At 51.0% G+C, this 21,911-nt stretch overlaps 1 protein-coding gene across 1 annotated transcript; it reads right to left on the reverse strand.

The window, feature by feature from the left end:
- Positions 1 to 411: 411 nt before the first annotated feature.
- Positions 412 to 21,579, reverse strand: NUCB1 (nucleobindin 1). Its single transcript, XM_067718246.1, has 13 exons — positions 21,337 to 21,579; positions 20,815 to 20,951; positions 17,925 to 18,032; positions 15,028 to 15,160; positions 10,746 to 10,849; positions 8,117 to 8,302; positions 7,758 to 7,848; positions 2,976 to 3,034; positions 2,604 to 2,696; positions 2,421 to 2,513; positions 1,914 to 2,084; positions 1,369 to 1,465; positions 412 to 1,256 (listed from the first exon to the last, which is right to left on the reverse strand). Exons 2-13 carry the CDS (start codon positions 20,938 to 20,940, stop codon positions 1,144 to 1,146), a joined length of 1,374 nt encoding a protein of 457 aa, XP_067574347.1. The 5' UTR covers positions 20,941 to 20,951; positions 21,337 to 21,579; the 3' UTR covers positions 412 to 1,143.
- Between the last annotated feature and the right edge of the window lie 332 nt (positions 21,580 to 21,911).

Genomic DNA, 21,911 nt, shown 5'->3' on the forward strand with positions numbered 1-21,911 from the left:
TGCAGACAGGTGTGACATCCAGAGCAGCTGCAGCCACTTTGGGACAAGAGGAGTACAGCCCCCACACCTCCCACAGCAGGGCTAGGAGATGGGAGAACCTGGTTCCCTGAAGGCTTTGGAGTCACCCTACCTTGGGACTTCTTGTTTTGGGCAATAATACATTTTTCTTTATTGTTTAAGCCTAGGTTTGGGTTTTCTGTCCTTGTGGCTGAAGGGATCCTACTGAAGGTGCATGTGTGTGTGTGCGTGTGCATAGGCAGCAGACCCATCAGGAGAGGACAAAGATGCCAGGACAGAGCCTCTCAGAAATGATGCTTGAATTGATTCTTAAAGAACGAGGAGGACTTTGGCAGGTGAAACATGGCTGAAGTTTCAGAAGGAAAAGGATTTACAAAGAAACAGACACATGGATTTGTTCCAGGAAGTGTATTTGGTTGGAACCAGAGTACAGAGCAGGGCAGGGAGCCACGTGAGATAAGGCCAGAAAGGCTGAGGGGCTGGAACCTGATCCTGGGGTGGAGTCAGCTCTGTGACCCTTCTGGGGTTGTGTGGGGAAGGGGCTAGGGGCCAAGACGTCAGGGCTCCTGGTATGAGAGGTGATCAGCTATGCTGAGGACTCTTCTGGCCCTCACACCCAGCCGTGGGGGAGACACTGTTTTTGAGGCATCGCTGGTCCCACAAAAGGTAGAGAAAGGTCTTAAGGGACCACCCAAGCCCCATAAACCAACAGAAGCTGGGCCCAGAGCAGCAGGCAGGATTCCAGTAGCTGTGGGGATGCAGGATTCCAGAGTGGCCACAACCTGGGCATTGAGACCAAAGCAACTAGAAAGGCAGGCATGGAGCAGACCATTTTGGGAGGGAGGGGGCTTCCCTAAGGTAGGCTGAGCCAGTGAGCACTTGACTGGACAAGCGAAGGCAGGTCCCTCGGAGGGGGACAGAAAGAAGGGACCACAGACTGGAAGGCTGTGGAAGCTGAGGCAGCAGATACATGGCTCGGGCAGCAATATGGAAAGTACCATCCTGTCCCCGCATCCCACCCCACCTAGCAGGCCACAGGTGTTGCCAGGCCCCAAAGAAGGTTGATTGTGACACCTCATCCCCCCCCCCCATCAGCTTCAGTAGGAACCCGGCGTCCCAGAAGGATCACAGGGGCTGTGACTCCAGCTGGGGCAGCTTGGGGGTCTGTTCTGGAACTTTCTTTTCTGAAGGATCCACATCCTTCTGGTCACCAGCTGGAGCTGGAACAGGTGCATCATCTGGAAATGGAGGAAGAAAATGGTAGCACTAGACTACCAGCCCCTCCTCTCTCAGACCCAGGAGTCTGGGCCCCCAGCTCCTTCCCTGCCCCCTGGGCCCAGGGGCCAGCACCTGTGTCTGGGTGGAACTTGAGCTGTCCCTCAGGGCCGGGTGCTGGGTTGTTGTGGACTTGCTGCTGCTGTTTCCTCTGTTCCATTTGCAGAACGGCCTGCAGGGGGTGGGGGAGATCACAGAGGCAAGAGCGTATGATGTTGAGTCTCCATGGCAAACTGCTAAGTGGTCGTGGACCAGTCCCTTCTCCACGGGCCTCAGTTTTTCTCCCTCATTGAGAGTTGGGCTTAATACTAGTTAAAGATCCAGTTCTCCCTCCCTGGTCATGGCTTGGGTCACACCTTGGGACAGGGAAGGGAAGCCTCCTCCTCCCTCCTCGGCCTTTCCCCTCTCTCCTGCTTACAACCTCACTGCCCTTATCCAACATGGCAGCCACAGAGCAGCCAGGGATGGGGACAACGTCTGCCCTTACTCAAGATGGCAGCTGCTACCCAAGGATGTACCAGTGATTAACACAGTGGCTGTAAGCCTTCCGCACTTCTGGACACACTAGGACAAGGGTCGCCAGGGGCTCAGAGGATGGACCCCCTTCCCTGGCCAGTCACCTGCTGCAGCTCTCTCTTCTGGGCCTCCAGGCGGCCCTGGGAGCGACCCAGAGCCTCAGTTTCCTGGCTGAGGCGCTGGGCCTTGGCATTGAGCTCTGCCTCCCGGGCAGCCAGCTCCTCCTCAAAGCGCCTCAGCTCGTCCTCCGTGTAGGCAGGGTGCATCTCCACTGTCTGCCGGGGTGAGGACAGGGGCCATCAGCAGGGGGGCTCTAGCCCCGGCCCCGCTAATGGAGGAGGTTCAGGGAAGGCTGGGAGGCCTCGGCCATGCGTGTGAATGGAGAGACCTGAGTGGGAGGTGGGAAGGGAGATAAAGACCCAGAGTGGAGCAGTGGGAGAACAGGGACCCAGAGAGGGGGAGACAATGACCCAGGAGGTTGGGGGGACAGAGAGCTGGGGGGCTTGGAGGTCAGAGACCCAGAGAGAAAGAGAAGTGGCCAGAGACCCCGAAAGAAGGGTTAGGTCTGGGAGAGAGAGACACAGGATCCAGAGTATCTTCCGTGTCCTCACCTCCCAGCCCTCCCCGGTGTCCCCGAACTCCTTCCTCTGCGTGGATACAAGGAACTCCTCCAGGGTCACGAGGCGGTCCTGGTTGGTGTCCACCTGGGGAGCCAGGTAAGGGTAAGCAACAGAGCTGGACCTCCCTCCACCCCTACCCCCGCCCTCACCCACGGCCCGGGGCCCTCCTCTCACATTCTTCATCACATGCTCCCGCATGCGCAGCCGCTCCTCCTCCATCTCCCGCATGTCATCTTCCTCATTCTTGGGGTCATACACCTTCTCCAGCTGCAGGGTCAAGCAAAAAGCAGGATGTACTGAGAGGTCCAGGGCAAGCTCCTTCCCAGGCTACCCAACCTCTTAACACACACAGACAACTTCAACTCCCATCAGTCCGTGGGACACCCTGCCACTCCTGGCAGCCTCTTTTTGCCTCAGGGGCTGCCGGGAGTTGTAGTTTTCCCCCTGAATGCACATCCAGGGGGACCTGAGGGAAGTACTAGGATCCCGAGGGGACACGTTGCTGACCTGGGCATCCTCTGCGCCCATGGCTTCCAAGATACTCACCTCCTTGGTGAAGAGGGCCTCCAGCTCCTGCTCATCCAGGACACCATCACTGTTGATATCTGAGGAAGAGACAACAAGGTGTCTTGGGGGACTGAAGACGGAGTGGGTCAAGTTCCTAAGTGACCTGTTGGAGAAGGAATTCTGGGCTGATGCGAGGTCTGTTCTCAGCGGATAGGTAACAACGGGTCTCCGACAGTAGGATGGTGGCCTTCAGGCTTCAGTGCCCCATTGGCCCGTTGCTAAGACAGCCCTTTCCCTACCAGGGTCCTGAGACTCCATTGGGACCATTCTTGGGCCCATTGTCATGCAGAATGACTTGATCTCTAGCTCCCAGTGACCTGGGCACAGGATCAGCCCTTTGCCCAGGATACAGGGGTGTCAGGGACGTCTCCCAGAGAACCAGCCCAGGGCTGACTCTGATCACCAAAGAATCCTCTCCCTGCCAATCAGACTCCTCCGCCACATGCACCTTGCTCTCTGCCTTTGCCTCCTCTGCTCACTCAGATCAGCACCCACACTGGTCCCAGGGAGGCGGCCAGGAACCCTGACCTTGCAAATCCAATGGTTAAGCTTCAGCCTGCACCTTACTTGACTTTCTGCCTCTGGCTCTCAGAACATCACCCTCTCCTCTCCAGCTGCCCTTATTTTCCTTCACTGGCCCTGTCCTCTTCCTGACCTCTACGGGTGGTGTAGGGGACAGGGGACAATGACTTCTTCCCTATCAAATATTCAGATGTGTCCAATATGGTTGCCACTAACCACATGGGCTGTTTAAATAAAATTAAAATTTCAGTTTATCAGTCCTACTTGCTACATGGCAAGCACTCAATAGCCACATATGGCTGGTGGCCGCCATACTGGGCAGCAGAGAACATCATTACAGAAACAGTTCTACTGGCAAGACTTCCTTAGATGGGTTCCTCCAGTCCCTCATCTTTAATGCCATCCGCAAGCTGCCTCCACACCTGAATACCCAACTGCCTACTCTCCATCTCCACATAAATGTCTAATAGACATCTCTAGCTTGACATGGACAGACCCAGTTCCCAATCTTCCCTGACAAACATGCTTGCCCTTCTCTCTCCATCCTTCCAGTTGCTCAGGCCAAATACCTCGGAGTCACCCTTGACTCTCTTGTTTCATTACAATCCTCATCAGGTCCATCCTCAAGTCCTACCAGCTTGACCTTCAAGACAAATCCAGAATATGACCACTCTTCCCTACTTCCACGGTCCAGTCACCAGCATCTCAGGCCTCCTAACTAGGGTCCTGGCTTTGGCCCTGGCCCCTACAGCCTGTCCTCAACACAGCACCTAGACGGATCCTGCCAACCCTTAAAGCAGATGGGGTCAGTTCCTCTGCTCAAAATCCTTTTGCTGTGTCTCACTCAAGACAGAATAAAATCCAAATTCCTTACCCTTAGGGTGGCTGTTACCTCCCTAGCAGTCTTTATCATTCTTCTTTTTTGTTTTTGGCTGCGTTTGTGGGATCTTAGTTCCCTGAGCAGAGATTGGACCCGCGCCCTCGGCAGTGAAAGCGCAGAGTGCTAACCACTGGACCGCCAGGAAATTCCTTTTTTTTTACACTTAACAATGGTTAAATTGGTAATTTTTTTTAAAAAATAGATTTATTTATTTATTTATTTTTGGCTGCGTTGGGTCTTTGTTGCTGTGCGCGGGCTTTCTCTAGTTGTGGCGAGCGGGGGCTACTCTTTGTTGCGGTGTGTGGGCTTCTCATTGTGGTGGCTTCTCTTGTTGCGGAACACGGGCTCTAGGCGCGCGGGCTTCAGTAGTTGTGGCTCACGGGCTCTAGAGCACAGGCTCAGTAGTTGTGGCGCACGGGCTTAGTTGCTCCGCAGCACGTGGGATCTTCCGGGACCAGGGCTCAAACCTGTGTCCCCTGCATTGGCAGGCAGACTCTTAACCACTGCGCCACCAGGGAAGTCCAGTAATTTTTATCTATGAGTTTTTTTTTTGGAGTATAGTTGCTTTACACTATTGTGTTAGTTTCTACTGTACAGCAAAGCGAACCAGCTATACGTATACATATATCCCCTCTTTTTTGGATTTCCTTCCCATTTAGGTCACCACAGAGCACTGAGTAGAGTTCCCTGTGCTGTACAGTAGGTTCTCATTAGTTACCTATTTTATACATAGTATCAATAGTGTATAGATGTCAATCCCAATCTCCCAATTCACCCCACGCCCCCCAGGAATTCCCTTTCTTATCATTCTTCTCTTCAAGCATTCGGCTCCAGTGACCTTGGAAACCCACCAAGTTCATTCTCCCCTGCGTGTGCTTGCTATGCCCCCCATCTAGACAAATATCTTCGAGGCTCACCCCCTCACTTCACTGAGGTCTTGGTTCAAATGTCATCTCTCTTGAGCGGTGCTGTCCAATCCAGCGGCCACTAGCCACATGGGGCAAATGAAATTTAAATGAGTAACAATCGAATACAAGGAAAGATTCATTTTCTTGACATTATGCTAAGTGAAATAAGCCAGTCATAAAAAAGACAAATACTCTACAATTCCACTTATATGAGGTAGCTAGAAGAGTCAAATTCATAGGCAAAAGAGAATAGAAGTTACGAGGGGATGTGGGAGGGGTCATGGGGAGTTGATGATTAATACAGAGTTTAGTTTTGTAAGGATGAAAAGACTGCTGCACAATAATGTGAGTATGCTTAACACTATTGATATGTACACTTAAAAATGGCTAAGATGGTAGATTTTATGTCAAGTGTATTTTACCACAATTACAAATTTTAAAAACTTTAATTGATCAGGGGCTTCCCTGGTGGTACAGCCATTAAGAATCTGCCTGCCAATGCAGGGGACATGGGTTCGAGCCCTGGTCTGGGAAGATCCCACATGCTGCGGAGCAACTAAGCCCGTGCGCCACAACTACTGAGCCCGCGTGCTACAACTACTGAAGCCCACACGTCTAGAGCCCGTGCTCCGCAACAAGAGAAGCCACCGCTGTGAGAAGTCCGCTCACTGCAACATAGAGTAGCCCCTGCTCAATGCAGCTAGAGAAAGTGCGCACGCAGCAATGAAGACCCAACGCAGCCAAAAATAAATAAATTTAATAAATTAAAAAATTTTTTGATTGATTAAAATTCAATTTCTTAGTTGTAAAACCCACATTTCAAGTGCTTAATTAATAATAATAGCCACATGGGAACTAATAAGAACCTACTGTATAGCACAGGGAACTCTACTCAATACTCTATAATGACCTATATGGGAAAAAAATCTAAAAAAGACTGGATATATGTATATGCATAACTGATTCACTTTGCTGTATAGCAGAAACTAACACAACACTGTAAATCAACTATACTCCAATAAAAATTAATTAAAATGAAAGAACAAATGATGCTGGGTTAATAAATTGCCTCATTCGTTTAAAAAAAAAAACAGGGACTTCCCTGGCGGTCCACTGGTTAGGACTGCGCTTCCACTGCAGGGGGCACAGGTTCGACCCCTGGTCAGGGAACTAAGATCCCACATGCCATGCTGTACAGCCAAAAAAGAAAAAGAAAATAAAGCCAAATGGGGCTGGTGGCTGCTGTATTGGACAACACAGCTGCAGAACACTTCCATCAGCATAGGAAGTTCTACTGGACAGTGCTGGTCTAGCAAAAATCTTTCCAGACCAGGCTATCTAAAATCATCATTCTAGACCTTTAATCCCACTGTCCTGCTTTCCATGGTAATGTGACTACCTGATCATCTCCTATAGAATCTACTTCACTGATTCTAAGATGCACTTTTTTTCTCCCCATATTTTATCATCCATAAAATTGGGAGGCATCTTATCATCGATGATGTGTTAGTTTAATGGGCAGTTTATGTAAAATTCAAGTGTTCATCTTATGTTCCAATGGTCACTTAGATTCACTGAACTACAGAACTATCTGTTTGCCTGATCACTGGTTCTGTGATGCCAGGGGGACTTTCTTTTGTTCACAGCTGTACACACAGGGTCTCCGTGAAGCTTGGTCCTTAGAGGTCTCCTTGTAAACATTTGCTGAATGAATGAATCAGACCCTGCTAAGCTCTGGTGACAGGCTATAGCATTTGGTTCGGGTTCCTGGGCACACCTGAGGGGACCTGGCAAAAAGTGGTATCAGGGGAATTCCCTGGTGATCCAGCGGTTAGGACTCCGCACTTTCACTGCCAAGGGCCCCGGTTCGGTCCCTGGTCGGGGAACTAAGCTCCCGCAAGCCGCACGGTGCAAAAAAAAAAAAGTAGTGACATCAGGAGATAAGATCCAGATGCAGAGCAAAACGCCTGGCGTTTGGAGATTGGAATTAGAGGCTGGACATAGAGGTGATGTTTCCAGACAGGAAGAAAATGAAGGGGACCATGCCCCTGCCTCACCATGGAGAAGGGGCTTCCCGGGTCCCTGGAGGCCTGGTTACTAGGGAGCAGCCCCTGCTTAGCGATAGAGCCCCCAGAAGCGACCGGGGCTTCTGGGCTGCCATGGGAGGGGGGCCCAGGCCTAGACAAGCCTGGTTTGCTCAGTTAGGGACACCAGTCAGTCCTTAGAACCCAGAGGCCTGGTGTATCCCAGAAAAAAGGACGGGCTCTTCCATGGAACATCCTATTCCCAACAACAGGGAGGGACAGGGCCTTCTAGACCACCAGGGGAGAGGGGCTCAGACCTCTTTGGCCTCCCTAAGCCCCGTGAGTTAGGGAGACCCCTTCTTAGCATTCAGGCCCCAGAAAGGTCAGAGCCTCAGCATTAGCCTGGGTCTTGGGACTCCCTCCTTACCATGCAGTATGAAGAAGGTCTTGGGGTTAAACCTGTTGGGGTCCAATCCATCCAGTTCCTCCCACACCTCCTTCAACTGGGCTTGGCTGCCCTGTGGAAGGGAGAGCCGGGGGCTCATGAGCAAGAGGTCTGGGTCCCATAGGATAAAGCTAGAGAACCCTTTACCCCCATCCCTCAAATGTCATTCCCCTCAAGCAATAAAACTACAACTCCCAGCAGCCCCTGGAGGTAGCTGGGTACATTAAAAGGGGCCTTTTGCCTCAAGCTCTGCTGGGAGTTGTAGTTTTTCAGCTACTTTCTTGTGGCGCTTGGAAAGTTGGACATGGTTGTGGGGGGTAGGCATGAATGGGGGTCCTTACAGGCACATTGACTTTGGGGTGTTCTCGGTGCCGGCGCTGTTGCTCTTCCAGCTTCCTCTCTGCCTCCTTTCGCTGCTCCTCTCCCAGGGACTCCAGATAACGGCGTCTTTCGTGTTCCTTGAGCATCTCGTAGCGCTTGAACTCTTCATGATGGGCTGCATCGTACTGGGCAAGGTCCCGGGTGGCCTGGGGAAAGGCAGACGGTCACTCTCACCTCACTTCTATGCCCAGCCCCTAATTCCAAACTCCGAATGCCAGGCCTTTGGCTCTGAACCTGGCCCAACTTCCACGTGTGCTGGGTCTTATGTCCCGATGTCACTTTTGTCCCATAATACATAGCCTTCTCTTTTCGGTCAAAAGACGAGGATGGTTACACAATAGCAACTTTAACTCATTTCTTCTAAGTCCTCCACAATCTCAAGATCTTGGAGGAATAAATAATAAGGAACAGCACATGAGGTGACTTAATATGGAAAGCAGTACAGCTAGGGGGTAAACAACATGAGGTCTCTAATTATTCTGCCCAGGGTTCAAATCTAGGCTCTGCCATGTGAACAAATCCTGCTGGCTCTGTGACCTTGGGCAAGTTACTCATTCTCTCTGTGCCTCAGTTTCTGCCTTGGAAAATGGTGATAACAATACTATACTGGGTTGTATAGGGTCCCCCCAGAATTCATGTGCACCCAGAACCTCAGAATGTGACTTTACTTGGAAACAGGATCTTTGCAGATGTAATTAGTTAAGATGAGGTCCTGCTGGATTAGGGTGGCCCCTAATTCTAATGACTAGTGTCTTTACAAGAAGGCTACAGAGAAGACACAGAGAGACACAGGGAGAATGCCATGTGATGGTGGAGGCAGAGACTGGAGTGATGTGTCTACAAGCCAAGGAATGCTGGCAACCCACAGAAGCTGGAAGAGGCAAGAAGCAGATGCCTCTAAGGAAACCTTGGTTTTGGTCCAGTGATACCGATTTTCAACTACTGGCCTCCAGAACTGTAAGAGGATAGCTTTCTGTTGTCTTAAGTCACTGAGTCTTTGGTAATTTGTTATATGGCAGCAATAGAAAACCAATACAGCTGTTGTGTGGTGAACAGATGGAGGTTCTCAACCTGGGGTGACTGCGGTCCCCAGGGGACAGCAGTTAATGTTTGAAGATATTGTTGGTTGTCACAACTAGGGGAGGTCTACTGGAATCTAGTGGGTAGAGGCCAGGGATGCTGCTAAACATCACAAAATGCCCAAATAATCCCCAGAGCAAAGAATTATCCAGCCCCAAGTGTCAAGAGTGCCGAGTTGAGAAACCCTGCTGTTGAGTGTGGAAGGCAGAAGCAAGAAGCCCATCTCTGGGGTTGAGACCAGGAGAATGACAGAGCGGCTGCAGGAAAGCGGACAGTTTCTGGAATGTTCTGGAAATAAGCGGCAGAACCGTCTCTCGGGGACGAAGGTCAGGCATGGACTCAATCAAATGGCTGCTATTATCTTCATGGCCACTAGATGGAGCTCCAGTCAGCCAGAAAAGCAGGCTGAGGCTCAAGTCAGGCAGAGAGGTAGGTTCTGTCCTGGGGGTGCTGGGGAGCTACAGAAGGGATGTGAGCAGGGAAGAGGCAGGGGCAGACCTGAGCATTCCGTGCCACTCCCCAGCCCCGAACTTGGCCTTCCCCACAAGGCAGGGTTGTAGATCCTACTTCTCACATGAAGACTACGTTTGTTCCTGTGCTGCTCTAACAAATTATTTTTTTTGTGGCTTAACACACACTCATCATCTTAACAGCATGGAGGCCAGGGTCTGAAATCAGTTCCACTGGGCTGCAATTACAGTGTTGGCAGAGATGTGCTCCTTCCGGAGACTCTAGGAGAGAACCCCCTTCTTTGCCTTTTCCAGTTTCTAGAGCTGCATACGTGCCTGTGGCCCCTTCATCCATCTTCAAAGCCAGCAGCAGAGCCACCTTGCTTTGGTCGTCACACTGTCGCCCTCTACTGTAGTCAGATCTCCCTCAGCTTCCCTCTTTTTAAATTTTATGTTATGTTATGTTATTTATTAATTTCTTTGGCCGTACCACCTGGCTTACGGGATCTCAGTTCCCCAACCAGGGATTGAACCTGGGCCTTGGCAGTGAGAGCCCAGCAATCCTAACCACTAGGCCACCAGGGAACTCCCTGCATCCCTCTTACAAGGACCCTTGTGATGACACTTAGGGTCCACCTGGATAACCCTGGCTCATCCCCCCCATCGCAAGCTCCTCAGCTTAATCACAACTGCAAAGTCTGTTTGGCCACATCAGGTCACAGAGCCAGAGGTTCCGCAGACAGCATGTGACGTCTTTTGAGGGGCTATTATTCTGCCTACAGCAAGGACACAGAGGGAATTCCTGCCCCCAGTCATAGGAGAGGGATTTGAATCAAGATGTGAGTGGAGCCAACCTCCCGACCCCGACACACACGCACACAGCTCCACTTTCCTGTAGAGAATCTGGGGAAGGTTTTTAGGCACAACCAGCCCTTCTGCAGCCGCTAGCCTCAGAGGACACCAGGCAGGGGTGAGTGGGCTCACATCCCAGCGTCTGCTCCCTTCTCCCCCTCTACAAAGCTTCCCTCAGTCCTCTGCCCCCAGGTCCCCCTCAACCTACTGTCTGGATCAGCAGCTCCAGGTCCCGGGCCTCGAATGTGTGCTGATTCTGAGGGTCCAGGTGTTCAAACTGCTTCAGGAGGCTCAGGTGATCCAGCTGTACATCTGGATGAGAGGGAAGATGGGGTGGTGGTGGGGTGAACAACTCATGGAACGTTCTTTCTTTCAAAATCCCTATCCTGCGGGAATTCCCTGGAAGTCCAGTGGTTAGGACTCAGCGCTTCCACTGCCGGGGGCCCTGTTCGATCCCTGGTTGGGAAACTAAGATCCCACAAGCCGCATAGCACAGCAAAAAAACAAACAAAAATCAAACAAACAAAAACTATCCTGGGCTGGATGTGCTCTAAAGGAGATCACAGAGGGCACAGGAGAAGCCCACAGAGGATGGTTTGAATGAGCCTGGAGCAATCAGGGAGGGCTTCCTGGACGAGGTGATGCCACAACTGAGTCTGATGCTGAAAATAATAATAACCATGATGATAACCAACATGTATCAAACATGTACTATGTGCCAGGCCCTGCTCTAAATATATTAAATATATTAATGCATTTACTTTTCACAAAAATCTCACATAGGTTCTGTGATTATCCCATTTTATGGATGTAAAAACTGAGGCCCAGAGAGGGGAAGTGACATCTAGGTCACCATCTAGGAAGAGGCAGAGTGAGGATCAGTTGGGCTCCAGAGCACATGACACTTAATTCTGTTATGGGTTGAATTGCGTGCCCCCAAATTCACAGGGAGGTTGATAGCCCCCAGTATCTCAGAATGTGACCTTATTTGGAGAGCGGGGCTTTACAGAGGTGATCAAGTTAAAATGAGGTCATGAGGATGAGCCCTAATCCCATATGACAGGAGTCCTTATAAAAAGAGAAAATTTGGACACAGAGACACACACAGAGGGAAGACAATGTGAGTAGACATGGCGGGGGCGGGGGGGGGGAGTGGTCATCTCCAAATCAAAGAGAAAGACCCAGAACAGATTCTCCCGTACAGCCCTCGGAAGGAACCACCCCCTGCTCACACCTTGATTTTTGACTTATGGCTTCCAGAACTGTGAGACAATCAATGCCTATTGTTTAAGCCACCGGGTCTGTAGTACTTTGTTACAGAAGCCCTAGCAAAGTAATGCAGCCTCCTTGTATGAGAGTTTCCCGGCAGAGAGGGAGAGACCAGGACACACTTGGCACCCACTCATCCACTGGACACACATCTTGAGAGACCTCCTGGGGGCCCTCATGTGAATCAGACCCGGGCCTGCACCTCCAGTGGCTCCTGGGCTGGTGGGGGTGAAAGGCACACACACAGGCAGCTGGAATCCAGGTTGACTCAGGCTGTAGTGGCGGCAGCTCTGGGCCTGGGTGAGCCCAGAGGAGGGACAGACCCAGGAAACAGGCACAGATCAAGTCTCATAATTCGTTATTCATGCCACAGATACGTGTTGAGCCATACTCTGGGCCCGACCCTGTGCCTAGCACTGTGGACACAGCAGGAAACAGATGGTGACGGCATCTGTCCCCTGGAGCACCCGGTCAAGATGGAGAACAGGTGAGTAAGGGACAAACACACGACCACAAAGGACTCAAACAAATGGAGGACTCTTCACAAAGGACGGTCAGGGCAGGACGAGGGAGGCGACATCTGGGCTGAGACCAAAGCTCCACTGGCCATGCCAAGAGCCCCGAGAAAGAATGTCACAGGCAAAAGTCCCAAGGTGAGAAAGATGTGTTACCCTCCGTACTAAAAATGCTGATGCCAGAGGGTCGGGTGAGAGGGCACACATGTGAAAGGAGGGGCTAGGACGGGCGTGGCAGGGCTCAGCTTGGCCTCCAACTAGCAAGGAGTGTGGACTTGATCCTGAGGGCACTGGGGAGCCATGGCTGGTTCTGAGCACAGGAGGGACAGGATTTGAACTGGGTGCTGTGATAGGCTGAATAAAACCCCCCCCCCCAAGATGTCCACATCTGAATCCCTGGAACCTATGAATATGTGATCTCATGGGGCAAAAGGGACTTTGCAGATGTGATCAAATTAAGGATATTGAGATGGGGAGATGATCCTGGATTAACTGGAGAAGGGGGCTAAATGTAATCCTTGTAAGAGGGAAGCAGCGGGAGATCTGACTACAGAAGAATGCCATGTGATGACTGGAGAAAAACGCTACGCTGCTGCATTTGAAGAGGTTCCCAGCCTAGGAATGAAGATTTGGAAGCTGGAAAAGGCAAGGAAACAGATTCCCCCCCATAGCACCTCCAGAACTAACAGAGCCCTGCTGACACCTTGATTTTGGCCCAGTGAAACTGATTTTGGATTTCTGATCTCCAAAAGGTAAAGAGAATAAATGTGTGTTGTCTTAAGCCTCTAAGTTGTTGCTGATTTGTTACAGTGGCCACAGGAAATGAATCCAGATATTAACAGGATTCCGTTAAGAACGGCTGTTCTACAGGAAATAGTGGGAAAAGCAAGGGCGGCGGCAGGGTGCCCAGGGAGGAGGAGACTGTGATGATCCAAGTGGGACCCAGTGACAGCAATGGACGTGGAGAGAAGTAATCAGATTCTGGAGATTCCTGAGTTGTTAAAGGGACAAAAGTTGAAGTACATAGCTTAGCGTATGGGATGTAATAAGCAACCAAATGATGGGAGGGATTTTTTCTCATTCATGACAAGGGAACATCCAGTTTACCAGAGATCAAGTCAGACTCCGAAACTGTAGTAATTAAAACAGCAAGACAGAGAAGGCATGGCTGGTTATGCAGAAGGAGGCCGGAGACCATGCCCGTCTGGTCACCTTAGAGCCCCAGCACCCTGCTCAGTGCCTGGCACAGAGTAGAACTCAAGACATATTTGATCAATGGATAAGAGGCATCAGATAGGAATGAAAACAAAGCTCAGCTCTCTTACTGACCCTTAACACCATCTACCAACGTTCAGGGTCCCCATCTGTAACACAGGAGCCTCAAGGGGGTCAGGAGATGAAAGAAGAAGCTGGAGGTAAATCTCAGTAAAATGGGATTGTTCTTACACTTAGTGACGAGCCAAAAGGTGCCCCAGGAGTACCAGAATATCCCACAAAGCTACAATGAGTAAAACAGCATGGTTCATTGTAGCCAATGGATGCAAACAACGCATATCCATCAATGGATGAATGGACAAACTAAATATGGTAGATCCAGACAAGGGAATATTACTTGGCCCTAAAAAGGAATAAAGCAGTGATGCATGCTACAGTGTGGATGAACCTTGAAAATATTACACTAGAAGAAGCCAGACACAAAAGATCACTTATCGTATGATTCCATCTATACAAAATGTCCATAACAGGCAAATTTATAGAGACAGAAAGTAGGTTGCCAGGGGTGCGGTGGGGAATAGAGGGGTGATAGTTACATGGTCTAGTGATTCTTTTTGGAGTGATAAAGGTGTTCTAAAATTGATGATGGTTGCACATACCTGTGAATATACTAATCACTGAACTGTACACTTATATACGAATCATATCTCAATAAAGTCATTTAAAAGAAATAGCATGGTCCAGACACATGCTCCAAGAAACTGTATCTAGGAATGTTAGAAATAAGATGGGATCTTGGAATTTAAATCCACTCAAATCTCCCTCTTCCAGGTACATTTTTCTTTCTTTTCTTTCTTTGTTTTTCTTTTTTAGCCATACAATTAGACTATAAAATATAGCCTCACATATAAATGCCAGGAAATTAGAATCATTCTAGTGGGGGAGAGAAAGAATAAGTAAGCAATGAAAAGTACAGTGTAACCTGTTGAACTTCCTGACTTTGATCACTGTACTATAGTATTGTAGGAGAACATTGTTGTTCTAAGAAAAATCACACTGAAATATTGAGGCATAAAGGAAACGGTGTCTGCAAGGAACTCACAAATGTGAACTACAGATAAATGGAGCAAACGTTAACAATTACAGAATCTGGGCTAAGGGTATTTGAGAGCTTTTGGTAGTATTCTTGCAACTTTTCTGTAAGTTTGAAGTGACATCAAAATTTTAAATGACCCTGATTTGTTAAAATAAAAATTAAAAACACATCAAAAACCACCCAAGCAACTAAAATTACTAACATCTCCCGAGTAATGTTAATAGTAGCTTGTGCTAGGAAGAAAACTCGATCAATCTTCCAGGCAGATTTTACAGGGGTGGAGAGAATGACGCCCCAGTTGGCTCCACCTGCCAAAATCACCTGGAGGCCGGGGAGGGAGGCTGCCCCATGACCCCCAACATCGCCAGCTCCACCCACCCCACCGGCCTGCTTACTGGGCTCCTGCTGGGCGTCCATCTTGGCCTTGAGCAGCATCCGCAGCCTTGACACCTCCTGCCGCTTGAGTTCATCCAGTTTGGTGCGGACATGGTGGCTGACGAAGTCCAGCTCCCGGCTCAGCTTCCCGCTCTGCTCGGGAGAGAGGGGACACAAACCAGGCTGCCCTCTCTGGAGCCTTCTAAGAGCTTTCTGATGCCTCCTGGGGTTCCCCAGAGGCCCCGAGACAAGATTCCAGCCCCTCAGCCTGGCACTGGAGGCCCTTCTCATTTCCCGTCACTCATCAGATCACACTCATGGCTCACGTCTCTTTCCCACTTCTAGGCCTTTACACATGCTGGTCCCTCTGCCTGGGATTCTCCCTGTCACTGCTTTCCAAGCCTAACCAGGTCCTTACAGTCCTTCAAAACTCAAAGCATACTGTAGAGCACAGGGAACTCTATTCAATGTCCTGTGATGAACCATAATGGAAAAGAATATGAAAAAGAATACATATATGTATAACTGAGTCACCTTGCTGTACAGAAGAAATTAACACAACATTGTAAACCAACTGTATCTCAATAAAATTAAAACAAGCAAAATAAACTCAAAGCAGATGGCACCTCCCTTGGAAGAATCCCCAACCCCCTTGACGCCACCACACACACACACACACACACACACACACACACACTCACTCTCTCTCTCTCTCTCTCTCTCACACACACACACACACACACACACACGTGCTGAGCAGGGTGCCTTCTCTGAGTTACCTCTATCATCACTTTGGATTATGTCTGTTTCTCAATTGTGCTGACCCCACCCCTCTCCTTCTCACAGTCCCCCACCCCCATGGCTCCCCAATGCCCACAGGACCGAATCCCTGGGCCTAACACTGAAGATCCTTCAAGATCCTGCATCTGCCCATGCCTACCCCTCCTCCCTGCCGTCCCCGCTCCAGCCCCATCCCTCTGTCTTTATGTCAGTTATAAGGAGCCAGCAGCAGACAGCTGAAGGTACCAGAACGCTTCACTGGTACACACAGTTCTACTGTTGAAAACTTGCCCTTCCCCCCTCCCCCCCGTTTCAACTTTTATACCAGACACTCCCACTCAGAATTCAAACCTCACTCGGGAGAATCCATTCCCTAGAAGCTTTCTCTCACTGTCAGACGGACTGGGTCCCTCCTCCGGCCACCTCAGCACCCTGCACTGTCTCAGATGGCTTTCTCAGCCACTCGTTTGGGTCTCTCCAGCCTGCAGGGGGTGTGGCCTTTGCAGAGGCAGCAGGACAAAGGGACCGCAGTGCCAGTCATGTTAACCTCAACCAGTCAGGCACCTACGATGAGTCAAGTCCTGCACTGGACTCACTGAGTCCATCCTCTAATCCTGCCCACAACCCCATTTTATAGATGAACAAACTGAGGCTCAGGAGGAGAAGCCCCTGGCCCAAGGTTCCTCAGACAGTGAGGACAGGAGGCCAATTTCCAGCCTGGTGACACAGGTGGCGTCATGTCTCCCCAGAGGGAGAGTCCTGGGGCCTGGGTTCAAATCCCAGTCCTGGCACCACTGCACTGCGTGACCCCAGCACACTGTTTCCCTACTCTGGACCTCAAAAATGGGGCTGAGATTATCACCACCAGTAACAAGGACAACTGACATTTACTGAAGGCTGATGACAGGCTGGACCAAAGCCTCAAAGTGGGGATTATCGCTGATTCACACAACCCCACCCCCATCTCCCCACAACAGAAAGTGCTGCATGAGCCTCCCCGTTTTCTGAGAAGGAAACCAAGGCACACAGGGGTGTGACCACTTGCGCAGAAGAGCATGAGGTGGAGCTGGGATTGGAACCTACCACCGTCCCACTCCAGAACCTGCCTGCCTACGTGGCCACTGTTTCTGATGTCATTTCCCACTTGTATGACCTTGGACAAGCTGGGTGGCCTATAGGGCCTCCGTTTCCTCAGCTGGGCAGTGGGATGGGCTGGGCTCAGCAGTCTCTAGTTATGCCCATCCATTGTTGGGGGCCAGGTGGATGGGGATGGACAAGAGCCCAAGGAATGCTGGGAGGTTTTGGGGAGAGCGGGGCTGCCCTCCCCCCATCAGTCCCAGGCCCTGGGGCCTCCTCTGGCCCAAGGTGTTTGGAGAACTCGGGGTGGATCCCCCAGGTGGGATGTTCCAACATGCACCTGAACGGGGAGGGGAGTCTAGGTGGGGTGGGGTGGTGGCAGGCAGTGTTGTCTCCTCATGGCGTGTGTGTGTGTGTGTGTGTCAGCATCCTTTCCGAGGAACACTGCTTGGGGGATGGGGTGGGACGTGGGCTCCAGGCTCAGTCAGTCCAGGGATTGAGACCCAGGCCTCCAGGAAGGACAAACCCTGCTACTACGGCCTCAGTGTCCACCTCTGTAAAATGAGGAGAATCACAGCTCCTCTAGAGATCTAACATGAGAGTTAGAGATGATGTGAGTGATGACAGCATCTCCCGTGTTTTGAATTCTTCCTGTGTAAAGAGCACTGTGCTGAGAACTCACAGAACCAGCCCTCAAATTGTGCTTACTGAGAATGGCCACTGTGCACATCCATGCCTTTTACACGTCTTACCTCGGACAGGCCTATGATGCAGGTTCTATTATTACCCCATTTTACAGATGGGGAAACTGAGGCACAGTGAAGGGAGGCCACACAGCTGGTAGAGCTGATACTGGGAGGCATGTACCGTCCACATCCACACTTAACCACACATTCTGTCTTCCCCAGATCCTTCCCAGCTATGTGACCCCGAGAAGTGAATTCTCCCGAGTCTCAGTTTTGTGATGGCTGGAAGGTTCCCCTTGAGGGAACCTGGTTCGTCCTGGAATTCTGCCCTCTGAGCATGCATGCCCTCCCAGTGTGCTCGCACCCAGCCGCACCTTGATGTCCTCAGCATTGGCGGCCTGCAGCTTTTCCCGGAAGTGCCCGTCTGTCTCCAGCACGTTGATGACTTCCTGGAGGTACCGGTGGTAGTACAGGCCTGTGTCCTAGGGCAACAAGAATGAACATAGTAGCCTCAGCCCTTGTCCCTCTCTGGTTCTTCCCTGCAGGTAGGACCCAGGCTCTGCTCCCCTGGGTACCTGCTGAGGGGCCCAGAGATCAGCCCCCAACCCTGAGCGGGAGGCCTGCCCCATGGGGTAAAGGCTCTAGAGCCAGCAGACCCTGGTTGCTCTGTCACCCCAGGCAAATTGCCTGATCCTCCGGGCCACAGCTCTTACTTCTTCCCAGGTCTGTCTGTAGTGGAGATGAAATTAAAATCACAAGGGTAAACACCCAGCTCAACACTGCCCATAGAGTGGACACACTGGTATTTGTTGGAAAGCAGTGAAACATACATTCGTTCATTCAACAAGCGTGCAGCGAGCCCCTACCATGTGCCAGGCACTGTTCTATGGGGCACAGCAAGTGAACAAGACAGACAAAAATCCCTGGGCTCCTGGCCCTGCCACGTGTAGCTGGCTGGCACTTTCCTCTTCCTGGGCCTCACTCTTCCATTTGTAAAATAGGCAATAAATTTCTTACCTCTCAGAGCTGTGGTGAAAAGTAAGAGATAAAAAGCCTGGCACCACGGTAAGGCTTTAGAAGATACTCAGTCTACTATAGCTATCATTACATTTTTTTTTTTTTTTTTGCGGTACGCGGGCCACTGTTGTGGCCTCTCCCGTTGCGGAGCACAGGCTCCGGACGCGCAGGCTCAGCGGCCATGGCTCAAGGGCCCAGCCGCTCCGCGGCACGTGGGATCTTCCGGGACCGGGGCACGAACCCGTGTCCACTGCATCGGCAGGGAAGCCCGCTATCATTACATTTGCTGAGGAACACACCATAGGTGATAAATGGGAGCCGATCACCCAGCTATGGCACTGTGGGTGTACTAATCTCCTATTGCTGCTGTAACAAAGTGTCACAAACTTAAGTGGCTTAGAGTAATAAAAATTTATTCTCTTAGAGTTCTGGAGGCCAGAAGCCCAAGATGGTTCAGCAGAGCTGAGCTTATGTTGGAGACTTTAGGGAACAATCTGCTTTCTTGCCTTTTCCAGCTTGTAGAGGCTGCCTACACTCCTGGGCTTGTGGCCTTGCATCACTCTGACCTCTGCTTACATCATCACATCGCTTCTGACCCTGACTTTCTTGTCTGGCTCTTATATGGAACCCTTGTGATTACATTGGGCTCACCGGGATAAGCCAGGATAATTTCTCCACCTAACTCAATCATACCTGCAAATACTCTTTTGCCATATATTCACAGGTTCTGGGGATTAGGGCATGGACGTCTTTGGGGGCCATCATTCAGCCAAACACAGTGGGCTGGAATCCCAAATCTGCCAATTACTAGCTATGTGACCTTGTTCGGACTGCTAGGATGCCTAGTTAAATTTAAATTTCAGATAAAACAATGAATAACTTTCAGTATATTATACTAATGGTTATTCGTTGTTTATCTGAAACCCACTCAATTTTAACTGAGTGTCCTGTGTCTTTATTTGCTAAGTCTGGCAATCTTAGTCCTTGGGCAAGTTACTTAACGTCTCTGTGCCTCAGTTTCCGCACCTGTAAAGTAAGGCTAGTGAGTACCCACCTCATAGGGACTGTTGTGAGGATTAGAGCAGTTAATATCTTTAAATATTTAACTCAGCACTTAGTAAGAGCTGTCAACGTTATTATGATTGTTGTTATCGACATTTATAACACTCTAGTAGCCTCAGAATAAAGAAAGTCTCCACCATGGCCCACAAGGCCCCGTGGGATCTCCCCCTGTTCCTTCTCTGACCTCATCTCCCCCTCACTCACTCTGTTTCAGCCACACTGGCCTCCTGTAAGTCCTTCTACTCACTATGCTCTCCTCCACCACGCAGCCTTTGCCCAGGCATTTCCTTTTGCCTGGAATATTCTTCCCTGCACTTCAGATCTTAGCTCAAATGACCCTTCCTTCCTCCCTGACCATCACCCCTGGTGTCCATTCTCAGAGGGCCCTGCCGTTTGTCTTCCCAGCAAACTAAGCTGGTCTGTGAGGGCAGGGGGCTTGCTCTAGCACTGTGCCTGGCTCCTAGAAGATGCTCAAGAAATGTGTGGAATGAATGAAAGGCAAGGGGACTCAAGCTGCCCTTCTGTGTCTGCAAAGATTTCACGGAGCAAAGGCCTCACTTGCTGGGTGGGGACCTGTCATACAGGAGCATGGGATGATTTGTTCCAGAGACAGTGGTGTGTCCATTCCTAGTGGGAGCTGTAGGATTCGGGCCACAAATCAGGGCACTGGCCTTGAGGCTCTTTCCAAGTTCCAAATTCCCTAAGACCAAAGGTTTCATAGTGTTCGATAAACACAAGTTAGAATAAATGAGCAGTTACCGTGCCCTATCATAATTTAAACTACAACTCCCATGAGCTCCATGATGTGAGGACATCCCAGTTAACTAACACCACCTGCTCAAGATGCTACTGGAAAATGTAGTTTTTTATTTGAGTCCTTCTCGAGGGGAGGGCGTCTTAAAAGAGCAGAGAGGTTTAGGTGGGGCGGGGGGGGGGGTGATGCAGATTTTTCATCTAAAATCTGACCTGATTTTCCATATCTCAAAGTCAGGGGCTTAGAAATCTCTCTCTCTTTCTCTCTCTCTCACACACACACACCCGCCCCCAAGTTTTTCACCACGTCAAAGCCCTGGGACGGCAAAGAATGGCAGGCAGACTCCAAGCCGCATCCGTAGCCAGCCAGGGGGCACGGGAATTGTAGTACCACTGCAAACACCTGGCTGGCGAGCAGGGCACGCCACTCACGGGGCTTTCGGTCGCGGGATTCTCCTCCTTGGGCGCCCCCCGCTCCAGGGGCACGGTCAGAATAGCGCGCAGCAGCAGCAGAAGTGACAGGAGAAGGAGGGCTGCACGGGGCCCAGCGGGAGGCATGGCGGCGTGGTCTGTGGGGGCGGAGAGGTGGAATAAGTCTGTCCCAAGCCGCCTTCTCCCCTGGACCCAGGAGTCTGGACTCCCGGCGCCGCTCCCTGCCCCCTTCCAAGAATCAAGACGCAAAGCGTCTCGTTTCCCGGGAGCCAGGATTCCGAGCCTCCAGCCTTTCCTTCCTCAGACCCAGGAGTCCTGGCTTCCAGCACCCTCTTCGCTTAGACTAGGATTCCGGGATCTCGACCCCCTCTTTCCCCAGGCCCAAAGGTCCAGGGCCCCAGCCTCCTCTTTTCCCAGGATCTGGAGGTACTGGTGTCCTCCGAGACTCAGTTTTCCAGCCCTCTGGTGCCCCGCTTCCCTTCTCCCCAGGACCCAAGAGTCCAGGACCCTCCAGCCCCTTACCTCTCCTTCACCGCAGAGGGCGTTTTCCTGGGCTAGGACCTCCGGTGTGGTCTCTGCGATTTCCCCCCTAGGCCACGCCCACTTTCCCCGCAGAGGATCCGCTCTCAGCAGCCTGATTGGTCCGCGCTGGCTCCAGGTTTCGGGCCCCTGTCTAGCGGCCCCGCCCCTTGTCGAAGTCGCTGGCCTTTTCTCGAAAGCCGAGCCTCCTTTCTCGGAAGCCCTACCTTTTGACGCCACATACCCTGCTTTTTAGGCGAAAGAACGGAGACTTTCAAAGAGAACTACAACTCCCTGTTGGGCCAGGGGAAAATGAGTCAGCTTCCGCGGGCATCTTGGCCTCTTCGCCTCATGGGAGTTGTAGTTTTCCCATTTGTTTTCTCTCCTATAAGTGGCTGTAAATTACAGATCGGTAGTAGTTGGCACAGGTCACGTTATAAGTTTATTATATAAGAGAGAGGTGTAGAGCGAGCCTGCGATGCGGCCTCTGTCAGGTCCCTTTAAGGAACACCTGCATGCTCTTCCAATTCAGAACCCCTGGAGCAGGGTTGCCTGGCTACAGCAGAGGCCAGGGGTCA

The sequence above is a fragment of the Pseudorca crassidens genome, chromosome 20, assembly GCF_039906515.1.
Source record: "Pseudorca crassidens isolate mPseCra1 chromosome 20, mPseCra1.hap1, whole genome shotgun sequence".
NCBI classification, from domain to species: domain Eukaryota; kingdom Metazoa; phylum Chordata; class Mammalia; order Artiodactyla; family Delphinidae; genus Pseudorca; species Pseudorca crassidens.

Bases quoted from the DNA above. Each gene is read 5' to 3' on its own strand.
- NUCB1 (XM_067718246.1), bottom strand. From the start codon at position 20,940: ATGCCTCCCGCTGGGCCCCGTGCAGCCCTCCTTCTCCTGTCACTTCTG. The intron at 18,033-20,814 runs GTGAGTGGCGTG...TTGTTGCCCTAG, and splicing joins ATCCCGCGACCGAAAGCCCC to GACACAGGCCTGTACTACCA. The intron at 2,514-2,603 runs GTGAGAGGAGGG...CTGGCTCCCCAG, and splicing joins GGGAGCATGTGATGAAGAAT to GTGGACACCAACCAGGACCG.